At 37.6% G+C, this 24,391-nt stretch overlaps 1 protein-coding gene across 1 annotated transcript; it reads left to right on the top strand.

Moving 5' to 3' along the window:
- Positions 1-18,368: 18,368 nt before the first annotated feature.
- Positions 18,369-23,912, top strand: LOC113301742 (prolyl-tRNA synthetase associated domain-containing protein 1-like). Its single transcript, XM_026550547.1, has 11 exons — positions 18,369-18,514; positions 18,625-18,738; positions 18,842-18,902; positions 19,006-19,082; positions 19,562-19,611; positions 20,697-20,779; positions 21,838-21,908; positions 22,016-22,172; positions 23,060-23,208; positions 23,288-23,386; positions 23,715-23,912. The coding sequence occupies exons 1-11, from the start codon at positions 18,476-18,478 to the stop codon at positions 23,793-23,795; spliced, it is 981 nt and encodes a 326-aa protein (XP_026406332.1). The 5' UTR covers positions 18,369-18,475; the 3' UTR covers positions 23,796-23,912.
- The last annotated feature ends 479 nt before the right edge of the window (positions 23,913-24,391 follow it).

Raw genomic sequence — 24,391 nt, 5'->3', positions numbered from 1 at the left:
AAACGCAAAAATTGTGCAAATTGGTAAGGAATTTGGAAAAACTCCATTTAACAAAAGTTGTTCATTTACGCGTTTTCTACAAGGTGTCAAAAGGACACAGTGTTTCGATAAACTGTCTGACAGTTATGGTCTCTGAACTGAAATACGCGCAGTCTGAATTTTCCTGACGAAAAGGTATTCATCATAATTTTCTTCTAAAATAGATTCCGGACTCTATGAAATTAAACATGGGGATGAAAATATGATATGAAAACAATAAAAACAAAAATAAATAAAAGGGTTTAAGATACAAAACCTATGGGTTGCCTCCCATTAGCGCTTGGTTTATAGTCGTCAGCCCGACTTGGCATTCTCCTTATTACTCCTCCATAGGGAGAAAATTGCGAAGCTCTATCTCATCCAAGTTCACATAAGAGATTTTTTCGTAGTATGGCTTCAATCTATGGCCGTTGACCTTAGAAGTAGTCCCACCTCTAAGACTAGTGATATCAACTGCACCATGAGAATAAATATTAGTAACAACATATGGTCCAATCCATCCGGACCTTAGCTTACCAGGAAATAACTTAAGACGAGAATGAAATAAAAGAAATTTTTGTCCCACAACAAAATTCTTCCGAGAAATCATCTTGTCATGGAAAAGCTTAGTCTTTTCCTTGTATATACGAGAACTCTCGTAAGCGTCATTACGTATCTCCTCTAGCTCATTGATTTGTAGTTGCCTATGTTTCCCCGCTTTATCATACTCCATGTTGCACATCTTTACCGCTCATAAAGCCTTATGCTCAAGTTCAACCGGGAGATGATAAGCTTTTCCATAAACCAATCGATATGGAGGCATACCAATTGGTGTCTTGTATGTTGTTGTATATGCCCAAAGTGCATCGTTGAGTCTATAACTCCAATCCTTCTGTATAGCATTAACGATTTTCTCAAGGATGGACTTAATATCACGATTTGAAATTTCAGCTTGCCCACTAGTTTGTGGGTGATATGGCGTACCAATCTTGTGTGTAATGTTGTACTTATTGAAGAGATCATGGAAGGATTTATTGAAGTGCGAGCCTCCATCACTGATAACCACTCTTGGTGTACCATGTCTAGAGAAAATGTATTCCTTCAAAAACTCACAAACAACTTGAGAATCATTAGTAGGGGTGGCTTTAGCTTCCACCCATTTAGAAACATAATCCACAACAAGAAGTATATAGAGTTTCCCATTCGAATTAACAAAAGGACCCATAAAATCAATGCCCCACACATCAAAAATCTCGACAGTGAGAATAGGATTGAGTGGCATTTGATTTCGAGCACCTAGATTGCCCGTTCGTTGACATCTATCACAAGATTTGCAAAAATCATATGCATCCTCAAATAGGGTAGGCCAATAAAAGCCACTCTCAAGGACTTTGAGAGCGATACGTTTTGCACCAAAGTGACCACCACAAGCATAAGAATGACAAAAAGATAGAATTGACTGAAATTCAGAGTTTGGTACGCACCTGCGGATAATTTGATCAGCACCATATTTCCACAAGTAGGGCTCATCCCACACATACTGCTTGGCTATTTTCTTAAGCTTTAGATTTTGAAAATTAGACATCGTACTAGGTACTTTCCTTGTAACCAAATAGTTCACTATATCAGCGTACCAAGGTGTTGATTCTTCAATCGAGAAGAGTTGTTCGTCTGGAAAACGATCCTGTAATGGAAGTTCTTCTTTGGAAACAACAAGTCTACTAAGATGATCAACAACTGTATTCTCAACACCTTTCTTATCTCTGATTTCCATATTGAATTCTTGCAGCAAAAGAATCCAACATATGAGTCTTGGCTTAGCTTCCTTCTTTTTTAATAGGTATCGTAGTGCTGCATGATCAGAATATACAATCACATTGGTACCCACCAAATAAGCTCTAAATTTTTCTAATGCAAATACTATAGACAACAACTCTTTCTCAGTAGTAGAATAGTTGATTTGAGCATCGTTTAGGGTCCTTGATGCATAATAAATCACATGTGACCTCTTGTCTACTTTTTGACCCAAAACAGCTCCAACTACATAATCACTTGCATCACACATTAACTCGAACGGAAAACTCCAGTCATGTGACTTGATAATTGGTGCAGTAGTCAAAAATTCCTCTAATTTATTAAAGGCATCCTTGCACTTCTGGTCGAAGTTAAAGGCAACCTCCTGTTGCAACAATTTGCACATCGGCATTGCGATTTTGGAGAAATCTTTGATAAACCTCCTATAAAAACCTGCATGACCAAGAAACGAGCGAATTTCCCTCACCGAAGTGAGGTATTGTAAGTTCCTAATCAAGTCTATCTTTGCCTTGTCTACTTCGAGCCCTTGAGAGGACACGATGTGTCCAAGTACAATTCCATGGTTTACCATAAAGTGGCATTTCTCCCAGTTTAAAACAAGATTAGTGTCTATGCATCTTTTAAGCACAAGTTCAAGATTATTTAAACAAATATCAAATGAATCACCATAAACACTAAAGTCGTCCATAATTACCTCAATGATGTTTTCCACATAATCAGAAAATATACTGACCATACATCTCTGAAAAGTGGCAGGCGCATTGCAAAGACAAAACGACATTCTTTTATATGCAAATGTACCAAAAGGACAAGTGAAAGTAGTCTTCTCTTGATCCTCCGGTGCAATAAAAATTTGATTTTATCCCGGATAACCATCCAAAAAGAAATAATGTGAATGTCCCGCTAACCTCTCTAACATCTGATCAATGAAAGGCAAAGGAAAGTGATCCTTGCGGGTAGCCGAATTGAGATTTCTGTAGTCTATACACACTCGCCATCCTGTTTGAACTCTTGTAGGAACAAGTTCATCATCTTGATTTCTAACAAAGGTGACACCTGATTTCTTAGGCGCCACTTGTACTGGACTAACCCATTTGCTGTCAGAAATTGGGCAAATCACCCCCACACTTAGTAATTTGAGGATCTATTTCTTCACGACCTCCATCATTGGGGGGTTAAGCCTACACTGAGCATCACGTACTGGATTTATATCATCTTCCATAAGGATTCTATGCATGCACATGGCTGGACTAATGCCTTTGATATCAGCAATTGTCCAACCAATAGCCGTTTTGTGCTCTTTCAGAACCCGGAGAAGGCGTTCTTCTTGTACAGCTGTGAGATTCTTTGCAATAATGACTGGAAGCTCTTCCCCATCACCCAAGTAAGCGTACTTTAAGTGATCAGGTAGAGGTTTCATCTCTAATTTAGGTGCCTGCATAACAGAAGGTAAAGGAACTTCATCAGTTACAGGTAAAGAGATATATGAAATGTTACCGGTTTTAAATTCTTGTGATGCCGTTAAAGCACCACATGTCTCGATAAACTCCTTGGGAATATAAACGTCCAAGTTAGGAAGGCCATGGACGTCCAAATCAATGCTATTTTGCAGCACAGATTCAAGTTCATCTTCGTTGTTCAAATCAAACATATGTTGTGCCAACGAACTAATAACATCAACAGAAAATGCAGAATGGATATCACTTGGATAACGCATAGCTTCAAAAATATTGAAGCGTATAATCTGTTTGTCAAACTCCATAGTGAGTGTCCCAGTATCACAATCAATCTTCGTCTTAGCAGTCTTCATAAATGGTCTCCCAAGAAGTAATGAAGTATACGAACAATTGTCCCCATTCTACATATCCACAACAAAGAAATCAACCGGAAAGATTAGTTCATTCACTTGCACCAACACGTATTCCACGAGTCCCTTAGGATATATGTTAGACTTATTAGCTAATTGAATGATAATCCCCGTCTCTTTTAAAGGTCCAAGATTCAAAGAATCATAAACATCGGCTGACATCACGCTTATGGAAGCTCCCAAATCACGAAAAGCACGCTCAAACCGTTTGTTACCAATAGTAATTGGCACTGTAAAACCACCAGGATCTTTACACTTTGCAGGCATCTTCTTTAGCAACATAGCTAAAGCACTTTCTCCCACCTGAGTGATCTCGTTAGCAATCAACCTCTCCTTCCTTGTGCAAAAATCCTTCAGAACCTTGGCATACCTGGGTACCGTTCTGATGGCCTCGATAAATGGAATGTTGATATGCACCTTGCTGAAAATATCCATAATATCCTTGTCTAGAGCTTGCTTCTTTGACTTGGCAAAACGACTAGAAAAAGGAGGTGGTGTGGTAAAAGTATGAACCGTGTCCTTAGGTTGTCCAGTTGAGGTTGGATTTTCCTTTGGAACGGTTTCAACCTCTACTTCCTCTTCCAAGTCGTGACTAACCTTTTCTTGTTGTTTTGGCTCTTCTGTTTGCTTCCCACTTCTTAGAGTTACAACATTGACATTCGCTCTTGGATTCACAAAAGGCTGTGATAGTAACTTTGCCGAATTTTGTGCTTTTATTTCATTCATATCTGTAGCCAATTGTCCCGTTTGAAGTTGCAAGTCTTTTATAACCATATCGTATTTCTGCAGGATTGCATCTTGACGCTGAGCATTAGAATCTTGTTTTTGCATCATCATTTTCATCAGCTCCTTTAAACTAGTATTTTGAGTCTGATGTTGAGGCTGAGGTGGAGGTTGTGGTCGGAACTGTGGTTGTTGAAAACCACTTTGTCGCCCATACGGATTAGGAGCTGCAGCTTGCTGATTTGCATAACTGAAATTTGGGTGATCTTTCCAACCTGGATTATAAGTATTAGAATAGGGATCATACCTTGGCCTCTGTTCAGACTCTTCTTCATAAGTAGGAATAATCATTGCTGCCATTCGTTGTACTACCTTCTCTATGTTGTTCATCCGTTGCTATGACTGTGCAGACTCTCCCATCTCACTAACTCTTCTGACATTAGAGTTGTTTCTGGTGTAGAATTGTTGATCATTGGAAGCCATACTCTCAATCAAACTGGTTGCCTGCGAGATTGTCTTCTCAGTAAGGGAACCGTCGGCAACCGCATCAATCAAATTCCTCTGTTCTAGAAGTAATCCTTCGTAGAAGAATTGAATGATAAATATTTAGGATGTATTATGGTGTTGGCGGCTTTCCAACAGCCCCTTATACCTCTCCCAATATTCATATAGAGACTCCCCAGACATCTGTAGAATGCCACTAATTTCCTTACGAAGGGATGCCGCTTTGGAAGCAGGAAAATATTTCTCCAGAAATAGCTTTTTCATCTGAGTCCATGTTGTAACACTCCCTGGAGGAAGACAATATAACCATTCTTCTATTAAGTCTGTCAATGAGAACGGAAATGCTTATAGCATAGCCATATCTTTGTCTGCGGTTGCATGCCTCAGACTTGTCATCGTGTTCTGGAACTGTTGAAGGTGTCGATTTGGATTTTCACTTGGATGTCCCTTGAACTTTAGTAGATGATGAAGTAGATTCGACTTCAGCTCCACTGGGTTAGTGATTGTAATGCACAGTGGTTGCGAATCTAAGCATGGAGAAGTCAACTCTCCTAGCTTCCTCTCCTGAGGTGGAGGTGGTGGAGGATCTATCTCGTCGTCTGTATTAACCATCTGTTCTGTAGAAGGTTCTGGTTGCAACTGTGGACGTGGTTGTAGTACTGTTCCCCTGCGAGTTTGAATTCCACACCTCAAGTAATCCCAATCTTTCGGTGCCAGGGATTAAGTACCTAAAACAAAAATCTAAAACACCAAATTAAAAACTAAAAGAAAATTTAAAAAGAAAACGAAAATAAAAAGAAATAACAACTAAAGCTACCGACTGCTCCCCCGCAGCGGCGCCAAAATTTGATGCGTGTGGTAGGTGCTCAAATTAATTCACTTATATTCTACTTTACTGATGAACAATATAGTAGATAAGACTCGTTCCCACGAAGAGCATGGAGTTTTAGTTGTCAAAAGTGTCACAATGGGGGGTTTTGGTTTGGATCAAAGCAAAATCAAAGCAATTAAATATAATTAAGATTACCAGCGATGGAGAGAAATGTGATCAGGGAATCCTTCTTCGTTACTAAACCATCATCAAGTTATTATATTCATCCATTAATACAATTAATCACAGATTATTACCAACCGTGGAATAACAGCTAGCTCAGTGCTATCCCCTAAATTCCTTATATCACTGAGTATGGAAGCTCTCCAATACCAGATTCTATTCTTCTAAACCACCTAGTAGTAGCTCACTCAAGGTGTAATTTGTCTGAATGCTTTATCTTTTGTAAATTATAGATTGATCCTAATAGTTAGACTCTTAACTCAAGGTCCACTTTCTAATGTTGTTTATACACACAATCGCTACACAGAATCCCTCTGCAAGGTCTTGTGTTCTCTACTTTTGTATGAATTATTCGACTATTACTTATCTCCTAACTCAATACTAGCATTTGACTGAATCAGCAAATTAATTCAGTTGGCCACCTAAACAATCTATCAATCAATCATAAATATCTAATTAGTATAAACAATCAATAATCATGCGAAGAACTTCAAAATAGATCTATATAATAACCCAAATCATGTCTAGAACTTAGAATTCATGCCCAATCACTAAGAAGTTTAGCTACTCATGATACTAACAAAACCCATGAGTTTCATATGATAAAATGATAAAGAAATAGTTACGGTGATGGAAATAGCTCCAAACCCTAGCTTTTCTTCTCTTGAGTTCTCCTCAATGACTTGATAAAAGATTAAGATATCCCCTTCAAAAATGTTAGAAGTTCTCTTAAATAGGTATCCAAGTTGTTGTTATACCCGTGCGCCAAATCCCGGTCGAAAGGTCGCCAAGACTTGCCAAAATACTAAGTTAGGAAACTTGGCCGTGTAAAGAAACTCAACCCCAACTAATGGGCCTACCGACAAGCTGTAAAGCTCCAGCCCGTTTCGTTATTGGCTTGTCAGTTCCCTGGAATTGACAAGCATAGTTTTACTCTTCACCTTTCCGTTTCCCGCGACCAGACATCCCTCCGTGAAATATTTTCTTCCCTGAGTTTTGATTTCCTTCCGACAGATTCTCGGACACTCGAGTCACCGTGAATTTTCAAAGCCCCTGGATTTCATTTTACCTCTCGTTAGAATCACGGACAGTACTATCTCCGTGATTTTTCAAACTCCCTGGATTTTTACTCCGGCGAATAACTTCCACGGATAGTCTGGTCGCCGTGAGAATCTATTTCCCCTGGATTTTGCTTTCTCCTCCGGCCACTCACGTATACCTGGATATACGTGAAAAAGATATTCTTCTGAGTTTTCTTTCTTCTTTACAGCCAACTTCATCGCCACAGCAAAGATCGAGTTTCAACTCCATCATTCTTTATTACCGATGAGCATAAGCATCATCAGCTCACCAACCATTACAGACTCGAGCTCAATCTCAACAACCAAGCTCGAACCGTCCATACGTATCTCCATCTCTGGCAGCAGTTCTTACCATCTTCTACAGCCGATAATGGCATTAGCAGTCACCATCACAATGTCGTTCAACTGCATCTTCAAACTCGATGCTTCGTTCTCATCTGCAGTTTTGCAGTCAATGCTCCATCATCATCTCTGCTAATCTCGAGCTCCAATCATCTACAACTTACAATCACAGCAAGTCAGCAACCACCGAGAATTATCAGCGCTACTCCGTTTCTTCTCTGCCGAGCATCGAGTTTCACCATATTCTCACCATCGGTGACTGCCATCAGCCAACACAATCAACTACCATCAACTCGGTCTGAGCTGAACCCATTAGAGCTCTTCTCCATCGTCTCTGCCAGCATTCCAGCATCAATCTAGCTTATACCTATCGATCACTCCATGAGAGCCATCACCGTTTACTGCCATTAATCACAACAGCAACCTATTCTTCTTACGGCCCTTTTAAACCATTGGTAGCAGCATTACTTCCATGTATCATCGCCTACTAAAAACAGCGCCACTGTCAACTGAGTTCTTCCATTTTTAATCAACAACACTATCTCTTGTCATTTATCACGACACCATCATCATATTCTGATCACTAGCAGCAGCTCATCCTCCTTGCTACTGCTCCTTCCATCACTGCCAAGCTTCCAGCTCCATCCTTCTCGACAGCATCACTGCCATATTCTTCCCTGTCCATCACCAATCTCAACTGACTCATAACCAAACCACCGTGGCAATTCCCGTCTCTTCTCTCGAGCTATCATCACCATCGCTACTGGCAACGACTTGCCGACCACAGCAACGATCAGACTCGCACTGCCAGACCTTCTCCATCTTCACAGCCAACACCACTAGTTTGTTCTCTTGAGATCAATAAAACTCGCAGTAGCATCACCGGTTAACTGCCATGCTCCTTCACCACTGATGATCCACATAAAAACACAAACTGCATGGGTGATCGTGTTTTTGTGTGGTGAAGAAGGTGAAGGTGGCTGCCCCTAATCCGAATCAACAGGTGCCTTTAACAATTCTGTAGGTTCTACTTTTTGACAACTTCAGCTTGCTTCAAATGCTTTTAGATTTCTTCGTACGACGTCGGATTGACTCCATTCTTTCGCCGTTGGTTTCGTCTTTTCATCCTCTTCGAGATGATATCAAGGACTCCTACAGTTCGAACGAGTTCCATTTGGTCGTTGGCCCTTCTTCGCTTGCGACTAACTTCTTTTATTGCACAATTAAGTGCCAATTCACTTCTTTTGGATGATTCACCTAGCAAAACATAAACAAGAGAAAACAAACGTAATATACAATAATTTGCAAGAAACTAAGCAATTACTAGCGTGGAATCGATACTAAATATATGCAAAATATGCACTTAACATCATCTTTATATTCTTGACGAAAGTCAAAAGATGATCATGTGAAAATCACCTAGTAACATCTTACATGATTTGTGTGAGACAGTCATTTGATGTAGACTCGGAATGTTTCGTATTGATCATTCGATCACTTGTAAATTGCTTTGAAGCTAATAGTTTGTGTGAAACAACTATTGTCGTCTTATAGGAATGTTTCAATGATTGAAATAGGAGTTTAAAACACTTAACCATAATTGGATTATAAGCACAGTATGCGTACTTGCATATGTGCTGATCCAAGACCAAAATGTAGTATGCATACCCGTATGCGTACTGGCGAGGTCAGGTAAAGTCCGGGAGCTAGAGTATGCGTATATGTTCGCCTACTGGCGAAGTTAGTTGAAATCCGGATACTATAGTATGCGTACCTGTACGCATACTGGATTCAACTGAAGTTTGGAAGTGTACGATAGTATGCGTATCCGTCTGCACACTAGCGAGCACAGTCCAAATCCAGCTACTTAGGTATCTGTACCCGTTTGCATACTTGAGTAGGTAATGTTCTAAAATCAGTTTGTTCATGAACTAATACATTTATATAATAATGAATGCAATCTTTTGCAAACCGTGGCTGTAATGTTCATGAATTGATTCGAGTAAATCAAAATCGATTTTGCTTCAATTGTGTCTTGTATACTTCTATGAGAATATAAACAATTGAACAACTCTAGAACTAGTTTCATTTGAGTCATTTGAACTAGTTATGGTTAAGATGAATAAGGTTGATATGAAAGTGTTCATATGGCTAACTTCGGTTAACTATTGTTGAGCCAACAAAGGTGTACACGTTTAGGTACGGTTACTCATATCTAAATGAAGTCACTTTTCATTTGTGTGCAACAAGCTAAGTTTGATCTAACGGTTGAAAGATATTAGCTTGAGTCTAATCAGGTTTTCATCTAACGGTGAATATTGAATGTTTTATTACCAAGGTAACATTGATTGCAAACCCTGATTTGAAGACTATATAAGGGAGAACTCTAACAACTGGGAAAACTAATCCCCACACCTCGTGTGTGATAATAGTTGCGATTAGAGTCGATTCTCCTTTAACCTTAGGTTTTTCTAAAATCTTGTAGGTTAACAACTTGAAGACTTCATTGGAAAAAATTATTAAGATTATCTTGTTTCGTTACCATATGATTAAGATTATTGTGAGGTGATTGATATTTCTAGGCTGTTCTTCAGGAATATAAGTCTGGTATATCAATTGGTTCATGTTCACCTTGATTTATCAAAAGGCGGAATAAAACTCATAGGTATATCTGTGGGAGGCAGATTTATCTATTCAATAGACTTTTCTGTGTGAGACAGATTGGTTTATCAAGACTTCGACTTTGAGTCATAGCGACTCTTAGTTGTGGGTGAGATCAGCTAAGGAAATCAAGTGTGCAGAATCCGGCGTGGTTCTAGAGGCGTAAGGAACGTGATTGTACCTTGATCAGTGTGAGATTGGTTAGGGCTCAACTACATTGCAGTCCGAAGTTAACTTGGAGTAGGCTAGTGTCTGTAGCGGCATAATACAGTGTGGTGTTCAAATCTGGACTAGGTCCCGGGGTTTTTCTGCATTTGCGGTTTCCTCGTTAACAAAAGTTCTGGTGTCTGTGTTATTTCTTTTCCACATTATATTTTCTATATAATTGAAATATCGCAGGTTGTGCGTAAGTTCAATAAATTGTGAATCCAACCTTTGGTTGTTTATTAAATTTATTGACACTTGGATATTGGTTTTTCATACCGTCTAAGTTATTTTTTATATTCAATCGGGCTCGCAAATTCTTATTTGTTTGATTGCAGATTGAATTGAGAAATAAAGATAACTCTTTGATATACTTTTCTTAAGATTGAGTCTGACTGTCTAGTTGATTCTCTTGAAAGTATATTGGAGTTAGTCCATACATATTGCTAAGCGAAATATTGGGTGTGGTTGTTAGACCCCCGCTTTATCAATACTCCAAACACAATCCTAAATACGTTTCTTTTCGGCGACTATTTCCCTTCTTCCTCGACCAAAACTTGTTCTTGAGTTTCAGAATCTATAAGGTTTTATTTTGGTGCTTCACCACCCGATAGTTTGCCTCTTTATATGTACTTAGCGGTTACATCTTTCGATGTTCCATACGAAGAATTCTCTTTTATCAGACCCTCGTCACCTGAGAATTTTCGTGGGGGGTACTTTTAGAGGAGTCTTTTTCTTCCGACTTGCTTCACGAACACGCGCAATTCCTGCTGGCGTTGAGTATTCTCTCCTAATTCCTTCATCGTATGATGTAAGTTTTGTTTTGTTGGAACCACGCCTTCATTCACTTGTCGATTGCCTCTATTGGGAGTCACTTCTGGCCTTGACGTAGGCACTCCTTATACAATCAGTTTGCTGATTATGGATTGTTCTCACAATTCTTCTTCACTGTCGTCTAGCGCGTCCTTGATTATCACTTCATCAAGACTAAGCGTGCATTGTTCGCCAAGGCTTAGATAGTGTTTCCAGGGTGTATCTTACAAGATGAGAAACTAGGTCTCGCATTGTGGTCGTCAACTGTTTTAGGGGTAAAATTGTGAAAGAGAGACATGTCCAAGTCTCAGAAGTATTACACCTTTTTCTATAAGAGTAAAAGAGGGAGAATCATTTTCGTAGCACCATTTATTTTCTTTTTATAGACTTCTCTTTCTCACCTAATTGTGACACACATGCTCTAAACTTCTTTGATTACTAAACTCTGATTTCCCTATAAATTGTCCTTAACTTCTTCCCCAGTTCCTCATTTTTCCTTTCTCATGTGAGTATGTTCCTAGGTCTTGGGTTTAGTTAACGTTTATAACCCACCCTGTACATTTACAGAATGGGATCACCCATGTGAGGGCCTCACTCGTGTGAGCCTCATTCATGTAAGCCTCATGAGTGACTCCTAGTACGATCTCCAAGTGATTCACTGGTCTAGTTAATGTTCTCCTTAATTAGTCTCGTACACGAGAAACTCTTATCAGACACATATACAGGCCTCCTTGGTGTCATGAGCATGTCCATGACTAATCTATCGATTTGAACCTCATGGGCATGTCCACCGGCTAACTACATGACATCAGAGCCAAGCGAGATCACCTTAGTCTCGTACAAGCACGATACACTGTCAGGCATATATATATGTCCCTCAGTCTCATGAGCATGTCACAGTTGACTCCATGGCTCAAAACTTATTGAGTCAAAACAAATCACTACTACTCCCAAGCCTACCTCTTACTCTCTCAACAAAAGAAAATATCACTACTCCAAAACAAATATCAACAAAAGCAAGTATTTTGCATGGCTTTCTCCTGCACCCAGTGGTGGGGGCTGCATCCCTCTATCCCTCGGCTTGGTACTAGCAAATAATGCATGTAAACCAAACCTAAGTGTCTATAAAATAGCAAGGGTATTATAGTAATTGAAAAAAAGTGATAACTTAGTGGTTTACTATTGTTGATGGTAGATTTTTTACGAAGGCTAAGGTTATAAAATCACCTAGAGAATATCAGAATTATGTATGTCTTTGACCCAACATAAGAAGTATGAAATTCATATTTCATATTCCGCAAGAGAATTAAAATAAAATCTTGTTACATGCATCTTTAATCGATCGTGTAACATCTTCAAAGAATAAATATATAACAACAATATTAGAGACTCGCTCGGCTGAACTTTCAATATTCAACATACTTTATTATTAACATTGTATGACTCAGTATTCACTTATGTATTGAATCTACAATGATTGGACAACTTTCAAATGGATTGACCACTAGTGTAAAGTAATATTGTCAAAAGAATATCAGTGGTGCTGATAACAATTTCTCTCCAGGTGTTCCCTGACTATGTTGAATAAATATTCATAATCGCTATGGTACTACTACCATCTTGTACCTTGTTTTCGAATAAACATAATGCTCCTATATAGATTGTCTACTAGTATAGAATAACTTATAAATAATAAATTCTAGTGTTATATTCACCAATCGAATTCCTAGAAAATATTTCATCTTCACCGAAATATATCATAAATTTTTGGCTTTTCTCAGCAGAATTGGATAAATCAATAATGAATATTCGCTTTTAGGACATATGGGCCATCATCAGTTTGTCCCGAAAAATGGCGTAGAAGAGCATATCAAAATATGGTCTAAAGAACATACGATCCAAAGAGGAAAGGAACGATTAAAAAAAACAAAAAAAAAAAGAAACACGGGTAGGGCCCATGTCAAATTCCGTGGTTAGGGATGGCAATGGGGCGGGGACCTTGGATCCCATCCCCTACCCCGCTGGAAAAAACCAAAACCCATCCCCTACCCATTCCCCGTAAGAATTGGGTGGGAACAGGTATGGGGAATCCCCGTAGGGGATGAGTTACCCATGGCTTACCATAACATTAAAATAAATATTTAAAATTTTGTAAATAATAATAATTTAAAAATAATTATAGTGGTTCAAACAATAATAATAACTTAAGCATTGCATTGTAAAATTTTAAGTTTATAATAACCAACTAAAACTGAAAAATAAAGGAAGCAATCGATCTACAATTAAGTATTATGGTTTGTTTTATTTCTTAGTTCCACAACTAAATAAAAAACAAAAGCGATATCAACATATTTTTATTGTAAAAGCCTAAACCCTAGATATAATAGGTTATGGTATGGGGTGGGGACCTTGAATCCAATCCCCGCCCCATCCCCGCATCACTGTTTTCAGGAATTCTCCGTACCCTGCCCCGTTTCCCGTTTAATCGGGTAAAACCCTAAACAATAGGGGCGGGTCCTTACGGGGATGGGTTTGGACGGGGCAAATTTCCATCCCTATCTGTGGTATTGTGCCAAGGGGAACAAGTTAACACTACCTTTCATGTCAATTCTGCGGTATTATGTCATCAGTGACTTGAACCTAGGATCTCTTGGAGGCTAGAGTGCATCAAACCTGTGAGGAACGGGGATAAACAACTGAGCTAGATACCAGTCTTTAAATATTATTTATTATTTCCTTTATCAGGGACTTCCTATTTAAATCAAACTCTTTTTTTCTTCCATATTTTATCAAATCTTGCTCCACAGACTATATGGTTTACAAAGCAAATAGTCCCTCTACCATTAGGTCTTTACGCCGTATAATATATTATAACATTATTATTTTAATATTTTCAAATATCGGGTTTTAAACCAAATTCTCACATGGTCTTTAAAACAAAATTAGTATTTTAGTTAAGATCAAACGCTTTTGAAAATACCGAAATAACGCGTGAGGAACCAATATAAAACATTCACGAATGGTTCACAATCACCATGGTGGTCCGTACACCACCATAGATTATTAATTCGTCCTCTTTACACCAATTAATCCTTTTTACACCAAATCCTTTGTGGACCACATATCCGGTCCCACCTCCACCATTAGTTTATACCCTTTGCCACCAATGGATGGTCCTCTCTTTACCATTCCTTGGTTCATCCATCTACCATATTAGGTTTAATACCTAATGCTCTGAGGAGCATAAATAATAAACACCATTTATTTTAATATTGGTCCTGCTTCCAATATTTTCATCAATAAATCAATTGGTCATGCTATCAATATTTAATTGCTCTGACTATGCAATATTTCATATTGATCTTGCAATGGATATTTAATCAAATTGGTTCAACCATCAGTTTCTCATTGATTCAACTATCAATAATTCATTGGTCTGTTGACCAATATTTCATTGGCTTGTTTACCAATATGTTAATATTATGATCTCTCTACTTTGTCATTTGAGCCAGTCACGACATGGTAGATCGAGGATAAATATTCTACATACGATTTTCTATCAAATGCTTGACACATCAAATTCATCAATATATATATATTAGTCTATGCTCGATCCAGCAATATCATAGACTTATGCCTAATGATTCAATAAGATCATTTGAGTATCATTTTCGTCTCAATTGACACTACGATATGTCACAATCATCAATATTCCATCAGACTCTTAACGTCTATGGTACACAAAGCATCATTGTTATCTCAATATGCACTTTGTGCTTCATTCACCAACATAATGAGTCTCCACGAAGCATGCCAGACTCATCAGTGAGAATCATGATAGACTCATTAATATGCTGAGAATAACATCTAGGTCAACAATTGACCAAATAAAATACACGTATGTAAAGACTTCACCATGCTCGAGACACTAATAATGTCATAAGATGGGGATATTCACTAGGGTTTTGGTCTGGCGGCCTACAACATGTGCGATATAGCAATACATCCACGATAAGAAAGTGAGTAAGTTGTGATGGCAGTAGAAGGAGTAAATGGAGTAATGGTCAGACAACCACCAACTCTCCCTAATAAAGCGAAACTGGTGTAACTACAATGTCCCACTTCCCCACTCTTCCACTCCTCTTCAGCCGTCACCACTTACTTGAGATCCATGTGTTAACTAACTATAGTACAATACGTTCCTCAACCTATGATACAGGTAACTTACGACAACTTATCATTATCACACACAGAAGCTTTCTCTCGGTCTAACACAGAGAAATCATCTTTAAAGCAGTTCAACACATTCACAATCAATCAATTTCCACTGATCTCAACACATTCTTAGCTTCCCTCCCTACAGATCGACCCTTTGCTTTCCTTCTTTTGTGACCGAATTGAATTTGGAACAACCATTTCTTGGTTTAGGCCAGAATCCTACAGATTGGTCTCTCGTACTCTAAGTACTCCCGTACAGTGCATTTGTTTAAGGGTTTAGATGATTTGCTTCATCTAGCATCGGCCTACTCTATCATTTTACTCTTAAACTAGCAAAACGCTTTTACCCACAAACGACTATTTACTAGAATATCCCTTGTTCCTATACACACGATAATCCTGCCCCTGCGGTCCTAAAAATAACTTTGAACCCTGTTTTAGGGCATACAAAAAAATTTCAAGGCATACAAAATAGTTTTCCCATCCTAGGTGACCTTATAAGAGGTGTCTATTGGGTAGTTCAATTATCTATATACCCTTGAGCCTAAAATCAAAAATCAAAAAACAAAATATGTTTTTATCCTAAACATCTCTTCTTCTCCCTCCAGCTGAACCACCTGCCTTCTCTCTCATGATTTTTTTTCCATCACCGTAATTAATTGTCGATTAGTGAAAATTTGATCGTCGGTTAAATTGAACTATATAATGGATAATATAAAGAAAAAAGCAAACGTCAGGCGCTCTAAATCCTCTTCTAATCCATGAATTGAATAAGAATAACCAATTGAAGATGAAGGTGTAAAAACTATAATTGAACCAGAAATTGAATCGGAAATTCAACCTTTTGAAGCTCCTACTCCTGAAATGAGGATAAGAAAGTATTTCCTACAAATCCAATCTCTTATTTGTTGTTTTTCATGGATTGAATGGGTAAAATTGCTAAAAATTTAGGGGTTTTGACGGTTACAGTAGCAAGTTCCGTTGATAATTGAGTTGAGTTTTGAGCCGAACTGTTCTTGAAATTTCACCCTGAAAGTGTCTATGAACAGTTCGGCTAAACATTAAGCATTATTTTTTAGCCTAACCTCAAAATGCGTATTAAGTACGTCCCATAACAGTGTCAGGTTCGGGTAATACCTTCCAAACCTTTACCGGCCGAACCTGAGAAGTGAAATTTACCCCGGGTGGTTGTCAGGTTTGGCTGACTCGATTAGATCACTTTCAAGCCGAACCTTTCTCTGTAAACACTTCGAAAATATTGATTTGCAGGCTCTAGGTTCGTCTAGCTTGTGTAGTTGAGTTATCAGCCGAACCTGCTCTCTGCAGACTCAAGTCTTTCGATCTTGTTTTGGCCATAACTTTTTCGTCCGATGTCGGAATGACCTCATTCTTTTTGCATTGTGTTTGTCTTTTCATTTATTGAAGTTGAAGATAAGATATCCTTCATTTTAATTAGTTGAATTTGGATCAGGGTATTCTCCATCAGTAGACTTCACTTTCTTAACACTTTTAGTAATTTCCATTTTTTTTGTTTGATTCATCCTGTAAAAAGGCTACACAATAGAAAACATATGTAATAAAAAGGAAGCCTAACTCATAAATGTGTATGAATTTAAGTGTTTTATAGAAAATCAGTAACATGTTCGGCTGATATGATTTCTTGAATATGAGCAGAACTTGGAAAAATATACGGTTCGGCTGATACGATATTTAGAGTGAAAACCGAACCTAACTCTTAATAGAAGGTTCGGTTTGTAATGAAAATTTCTTATTAGCCGAACATTTAACTAGTAAGTAGGTCGAAAATTACAAACTATAAGTTCGGCCAATAACTATTGTATTTCGAGTAAGCCGAAATGTTCATCTTTTGTAGTATACAAGTTAGGTTCGGCTGAAAATTTCAAGCCGAACCTATCTCTGGTTCACCGAACTTGGGTGAAAAAAATCAATTTTTTGATGATTTCATATAAAAATGAAATTAAACATAATATGGAAGTATACTTGTGTATTGTTAGCATTGGGTTTCTCATCGTTGTATTCATCTTCTGGATTTGGCTTATAAAAATACAAGTTTTTCCTCACTTTCCCTTCTTCTTCTTCTTCTCCAAAAAAAACTAACTTTTATTTTCTTCCCCAAAAATTATCATCAACACAAACTTTTATAACTTAATTATCTTAATCACTAATCATTTAAATTAAACACTAATCAAAATTATTCATTATTTATTAACACCGATACACAAAGGGTAAATTTGTCATTATCAAAAATATTTGGTTAAGGGGCTATTGGATTTACTATTTCCAACCCTTTCTTTTGTCTTTATTCAGCATGCCCCGAAATTCAGTATGCCCTGAAATTTCGCGAGAAGCGACATCTTTTTTTTACATTCACGCAATGAATATGAGATATGAGCCCAGGCCTGGGTTGCACGGACGCTCCATTTCTTGAGCCGTGTTCGCGTCCGACTCGCATCAGACACGGGACGCACATGAGACGCTGACACGACGCGTGTCCGATGCACCAATTTGCGCGTCCTGCGCGCCTCTGGTTTGGACGCACCAATGACGCGTGTCCGACTCATTTTTTTTTCATTTTCATTTAAACTTCTTCCTTTATTTTTACTATTATTAACAAATGAAGAAAGACAACCATTTAGATCAATAATTTAGGTCTTTATTAGGGTTTTGTAATTGGAAATGAAATCACGTATACCCTTATTTGGGCATGTGTTTTTCTAAGAATGCATTTTGATTGTGCCATGTGTTTGATATTGACTGATTGTTTAACCTTCACCGTGTATAAACAAACGATATCTTCTTTTCTTTTGAAATTTATACAGATGTAGCATCATTTTCTAATTTTTAGGATCGAAATACTTGATTTTACTGTATAAATACATGATTATATATATAAATAATATATGTATATACGTGTCCGCGTCCTAGTTTTTTTTGAGAATTTTGTGGTGTCCGCGTCCGCGTCTGTGCAACCCAGGCCCAGGCCCATCCAGAATTATCCGTCTCTAGTAACGCTTCCCAACCCAAAACGCCAAACACAATCCTGAATCTGAGTTCTCTTCCTTCCGCCGATTATTTCCCTTCCTCACCAAAACCTGCTCTAGAGTCTCAGAATCTTCAAGGAGTTGCAGTGGGGAGATAACAGAAATCTAATCAATGGGTTATACCAAAGATCAGCTACTCCAACGTCTACAGGTCCTCTTATTCATCTCCTTCCAACTCTTCAATTCCAATTCCATCGTATGACTCTTTTTGTTTGCATTATCTAAACCCTAATTATTTCCATTCACTTATTTTGTCTGCAGGAGCTCCAAATTGATTTTGTTCGGCATGATCATCCTGTTGTATTGACTGTTGAGGAACAAGCAAAGTACGTTGGACATCTAGAAGGTGGATTAAGCAAAAATTTGTTCTTAAAGGTACATTTTGGTGTCCTGTGACTTCAACATATACATTAGTTCAAGATTACCTTATTTGATACCGTATTGATACAACAACATGTTGCTTTTGATTTGTTTTTAGGATAAAAAGAGTAGGTATTACGTTGTAAGCGCCTTGGCTGCTACCAATGTAGATTTGAAAGGTATTAATGTGGATTCTTTTTGTTTTACTTAGCTGAAGAGTTCCTTTTTGATGTTTTTGTTTATTAATGGGGAGTGTTGTTTGTTGTTTTGGATAATGAGTAGTTTTGTCTGTCCGGCTTGGTTTGGGGAAAGGAGGTTTACGAATGGCTCCTGTGGAAGGTTTGGAGGAGATACTTCAGGTTGGTTTATTCCTCATTAAGAATCTCATATATTTACAGTTTAACTCATAAGAGTTGTGTGTTTTATTTATCACGTCGTTGTTGTTGGTCGTGTTCATCGGGAAAAAATCTAATAGTACATGGCAGTGATCACCGATGCGATCTTATGATTTGTGTCATAGGAACATCGAGTGATTATAAAAATTAGACTCCAGTAAAGTTTTGCAGTTGGTATTGTTCATCTTTTCTAGATTGCATACTTCCCTGTCTATCTGACTGTCACCGATGCGATCTTTTGATTTGTGTCATAGGAACATCGCTCTTCGATTAGTTAGCTGGTTGTGCTGGTGACCAGAAATTTGAATGGGCCAGTAATTAAGATAACATATTGCTTTATTTATCTCTTGTGATAAAAGTACCTTAGATGTTATTTCACTGTATTGGTTGCAGTATGCTATGTTTCCTCAGTTTCTTATGACATTACTTTTTTCGTTTTCAAGGTGCCGCTGGGATGTGTCACGCCGTTTGCATTAGTGAATGACTCTGCAAGGTATGTGTTAACTCTGAGTATGAGTTCTGTTTGCTGTGAAGGGTCCCTTTAGTATACCTGTTGATCTTTTAGTAGCGATAGTGCTGTTTACTTTGTTTAAGTTTTGCTACAGAGATATCCTGTGCAATCCTTGTTCATAGAACCTTTTTTCTCCATTATTTTGAAAGGTTCATTAATTATAACCTCCTTTACAGATGATACGTGGACTAGCATGAATACCATTTTCCAATTATATTCTTTAAGGGCCTATTTCTAATTCAAGTAGAGTAGTAGGACATATTTAATGATGGTACTAGCTCTGTAAACTTTATATAGTTCTCTTACACGTCAGAGGTTTCAAGCTGCAGCACTAGAATTCTCACCAGCTCAAGTGGCTTTGACCTTCTCTAGCTGTAGATTGTGTCTATCCTTTGTCTCAGATTGCTAATTAGAACTGTTCTTACGTCTTTACTGTTAGCTGCTTGGCCACTTCCTAGGAATCAAAGTGGAATATGGACATAGAGAAGATTGCTGGAACCACTATCTACTTAAATGACTTTCTGATGAATGATTAAATGGAACTTTGGTTTATGAGAGGCCTGAAATTGGAATTGAGGGTTAGCCTTTGTGCAGCTTTCCAGAAAATGTAGCATAGCAGTTCCTTTGGCGAGTGAGAACTAATCAACTTGAGTTAGAATTTTGGCATCTAAGGCTGCTGTAGGTTATACATCATTTCTCATGAAAACAGAGGAAGGAAGAGAGAGGACTATAGTTTAGTTACTTCATTGTCAAATTTCATCCAAAGATAATTGTGTTTTCGAGCATTAAATACTTGGTATACATAAATAAACATGCTCAACGGAACATATTTCTGAACTACCGTGTTTGCTATGCATTTGAACATTAGAATAGATGATTAGGTTGTACCATTTCTGACCTTCTGTGCATCCTTACCTACATGTTATCTGAAGATCTTGTTTAAACACCGGAACACATAGTAGTTAACATTAGTTTGAAATTGTTTTCAAGTTTATTAGTTGAATCATATTTGTTTTATTTAACAAGTGATTCATGTTCTAATCACATTCTTCACCTGTATCTTAAAGAAATGTGACACTATTGCTGGATCAAGGATTTAAAACACAGAAGTGCTGCTATTTCCACCCACTTTCAAACGATGTCACAATTTGTAAGTTTGGAAGTCTCTTTTTCTTTTTCTTTTCTTTTTGACAAAACATTTTATAAAGATAATTTATCAAGCTTCTTTTCAATTATTATTTTTGACAACTGATCTTGTCACCAGGCAGCTTCTTACATGATATATCTTTGAGTCTTCTTTCAATATTTTAATTGTGAAATTGGATTTTCATTAAACACTGAGGGCAGCAAAATATTGTAAACCAGGTAATAAAAGAGTCTAGAAATAGTAAAATTGGTCTCACTATGTAGAAGTCCCGTACATGCAGCTTGTCTGCTCTTTAAATTTTACTTTTTGTATAATGAGTATGCTTAGTTTTGTGCAAGTGTCATTATGTCTGAATGTGGCCAGCAAGGTTATTTTGGAAAAAGAGTTCTTTGTTTCTTGTTTAACATTAATCAGACAAACACCCCTAAGGCGAAAGTACACAAGATTATTAAAAGACTCATACTGAGGAATTGTCTCGGATGTCTTGTCCAAAAAATATGTAAAAAGAGGAGAACAGCACAATAACAACCATAGTAAAACAAAAAGATACCAGATCCCAACTTACATGGAAGATGGGGCACTATCATCATATTACATTATTGTAGGTTCCCACCAAGAAGAATTCTGATTTGCATAAATTAGAGGCTTGGTCCGGCATGCAAGGCCATGTCGTGTATTATGAATATATAGTGGAATGTTGTGGGTTTGGTGTGGTTTTATGACTTATTCGAAACTCAAGTGTATGTGTGTAATTGTAAGTGCAGTCAGATGTTAGTTTGCTTCTCTATTATTTAGGTCAATTGCTTAATATGTGGTCCAAGTGTTAGCCCTATAAAAGGGGCTTTGTATCCGTCGATGTTTGATCACCGATTGAAATAAAATATGTTTAGAGTTAATCTCTGGTTGCGACTTGGGAGGTTGACTTCCCTTGAAGTTTACATCTACCAAAAATGTCGATTATACTTTTGATTTGGAGGAGTTTATATTTTGTTGTGTATTTTTTTCATTTCAATAAGAGAATCTGAGCTAGCTAGGCACTGATGGTTTGGTAATTTTTCCAGCACTTTCTACTGGTGATCTTGACAAGTTTCTAATTTCAATTGGAAAAGATCCATCGTATGTGGACCTTGAGGTGATATAAAGCTCTACTTTTTTTGATTGTTTTGATTGTGCTGTTTTTGTTTTACCTTTTAGTCTCTTTTCTTATGATGGATGGCAACCATGACTTTGTTTTAGTAGGCTAACCCAAAAGTAGGAAAGGATCAACCTCCTGATCTTGCTTCTCTTGTAACATCTGTCACGCCAATCCTGATTGATCAGCCAGAAAATACCGCAACTGCTAAACCTTCCACTTCAAACGATGTTCCTACAGAGAATAAGCCAAAAGTGGCTGCAGGTAAACCGTTCAGTTGTCATGATTTGATTTTCTCAGTTTCATAATTTGTTTCTTTTCTAAACATGGAAGAAAAGTGTACCTCTTCACCTGTTAGTCACTGAATTTTTTTCCCCAAAGTTTTACCATTATATACAATTACAGTTCTTTGTAAAAGTAGGTCTATGACTGGATATGCTGCATATATGGTTCCTCACTGAATATACAAATCATCTGAAACAAAATAAAATCTGGTGAAGTTATTTGTGTATCTACCCATGCCAATTTTCAAAAGCACTTCCATACTGAAAGACATCCTCCCCTACATTTGTGTAGTGTATTTTCTTTATAAAGTAATTAAAATTGGTGTATGGATGTTTCTTATGAAGTTGAAACTTGAAATGGGTGTTGTTAGGATTGCTTAATTCAGTTGCCTTGGTCTCAGTGCCATGCATTAGTCTACATCCTTTGGGAACTAATGAAATTTTTTCTGCGCTAGACTGGCATTGCTCATTGATATTTTATCCCCATACTGAAAAACATCCTCCCTTAGATTTGTGTAGTGTATTTTCTTTATAAAGTAATTAAAATTGGTGTATGGATGTTTCTTATGAAGTTGAAATGGGTGTTGTTAGGATTGCTTAATTCAGTTGCCTTGGTCTCAGTGCCATGCATTAGTCTACATCCTTTGGGAACTGATGAAATTTTTTCTGCGCTAGACTGGGATTGCTCATTGATATTTTATCCCCATCAGTTATAAACTTTTTATGTGGCAGTAGTTAGTATATTATGCTGTCATTGCTGGGTAACTTTCTTCTTTTTTGCCATGATTTTTTGTTTAGCAAATTTCGCTCAATTTTAGTGACAAGATCCTTATGAGACTGTTCTTCTTTCTTATTTGATGGATGTAGGAAAAGCTTCTAGTTCTAAGCAGTCGAATAATGTTCCAAATGTGAAGGAAAAGTCAAAAAATGCTGCCCAACCCTCAATTAATGGTGCCGATGTTGGGAAATTTGTAGATGAAATTATAGATAAAGCATCTTCCTTGGTGCTCTCCGAGGTAAGAGAATCTCATTCCCTCAAAATTGGAAGCTTTTAAAGTATAAGTGCACTTCACTTAGAGAACCTGAATGATACAGATTAACGAAAAATCAACTGAGCAACAAGGGGAGCAGCTTGCATCAAGCGTATCCAGTGCTTTAAGAAAGCGTTTGAGCTTGGATTTGGAAAGCTTAGCGGTGAGTATTATGGAGCTAAATGGGTTTCACATTGTTTAGGGTTAGCTTATGCCTTATGCAAACAGTTGATCTTTACTCTTAATGTTGCCCTAAAATGGTCCCTAACTTGGCAGTACTTTTGTTAATAAATTGTGCAATAAAGAAAGAAACAAGATTAAGAAGTTGGCATCAGATAGTTTGTTGTCTCTCAAAAACTTGGTAAAATGTTAGTAGAGAAAAGATTATCAGTGTAAAGTTGGGATGTACATTACGTAATAGCGAGGATATTACTTTGTTAGTAATTTTTTTAGATCAAGTTCTAATCAACTTTTTTGCCAACATTATGCAGATGATGTTCAAGAACACAGCTGTCACACAAGGATTTCTCATGGGTACTCGAGCTCAGTCTGGTCGTAATTGTCCTCCCTAGTTCAGTGGACTCATAAATTGCTTTTGAGTTACAGTTACAGTTGCTTAAAAATTAAGTACAATGATTTAGACACTCTGATACAATTTTCCAATGAGTAATAAATTCCTTAAACAAGACCGTCCTAAGTAGGTTTTGAGCTGCACCCCATGGAACAGAGAGCATTTCACCTAATTGATGAAGTCCTCCTTCCTGCACCTCTTTACCTCTTTCTTGCCTTCACTCTTTTGTTTCTTTCTCCCCAAAAGACCCAACTGAGTAAAGAACAACAAAGGCCGGACCTCCATTCCTTTTATTTTCGCTTAGAGAATCTCATTCCCTCTCTATTTTCTGCCAGAGTAAATGCCTTCGCCCTTCGGGAAAGCTGGTTTCAAGGAAGTACTGCCTTTCAAAAACCTAAGGCTAAGTCCTATGGTCTTCTAATCTAGCAGGTAGGTTAGCAGCTCAATCCAACCCATAGGACTTGGCCTAACCAGAATCTCATAGTCCTAACCAGAATCTCATAGTTTCACCATTCTCAACAGTTGTAGTGAAGTCTAGCTCCTAGTTAGTAAGTTCGCGAATGATTCGCGAATCATTCGTGAATTTTTCCGTATCAC

Source organism: Papaver somniferum, chromosome 8 (assembly GCF_003573695.1).
Source record: "Papaver somniferum cultivar HN1 chromosome 8, ASM357369v1, whole genome shotgun sequence".
Taxonomy (NCBI): domain Eukaryota; kingdom Viridiplantae; phylum Streptophyta; class Magnoliopsida; order Ranunculales; family Papaveraceae; genus Papaver; species Papaver somniferum.
This window is presented reverse-complemented; position numbering and strand designations above follow the sequence as displayed.

Coding starts and splice junctions, on each gene's coding strand:
- LOC113301742 (XM_026550547.1), top strand. CDS start 18,476: ATGGGTTATACCAAAGATCAGCTACTCCAACGTCTACAG. Junction 18,515..18,624: donor AGCTACTCCAACGTCTACAG/GTCCTCTTATTC, acceptor TTTTGTCTGCAG/GAGCTCCAAATTGATTTTGT. Junction 21,909..22,015: donor CATCGTATGTGGACCTTGAG/GTGATATAAAGC, acceptor TTGTTTTAGTAG/GCTAACCCAAAAGTAGGAAA.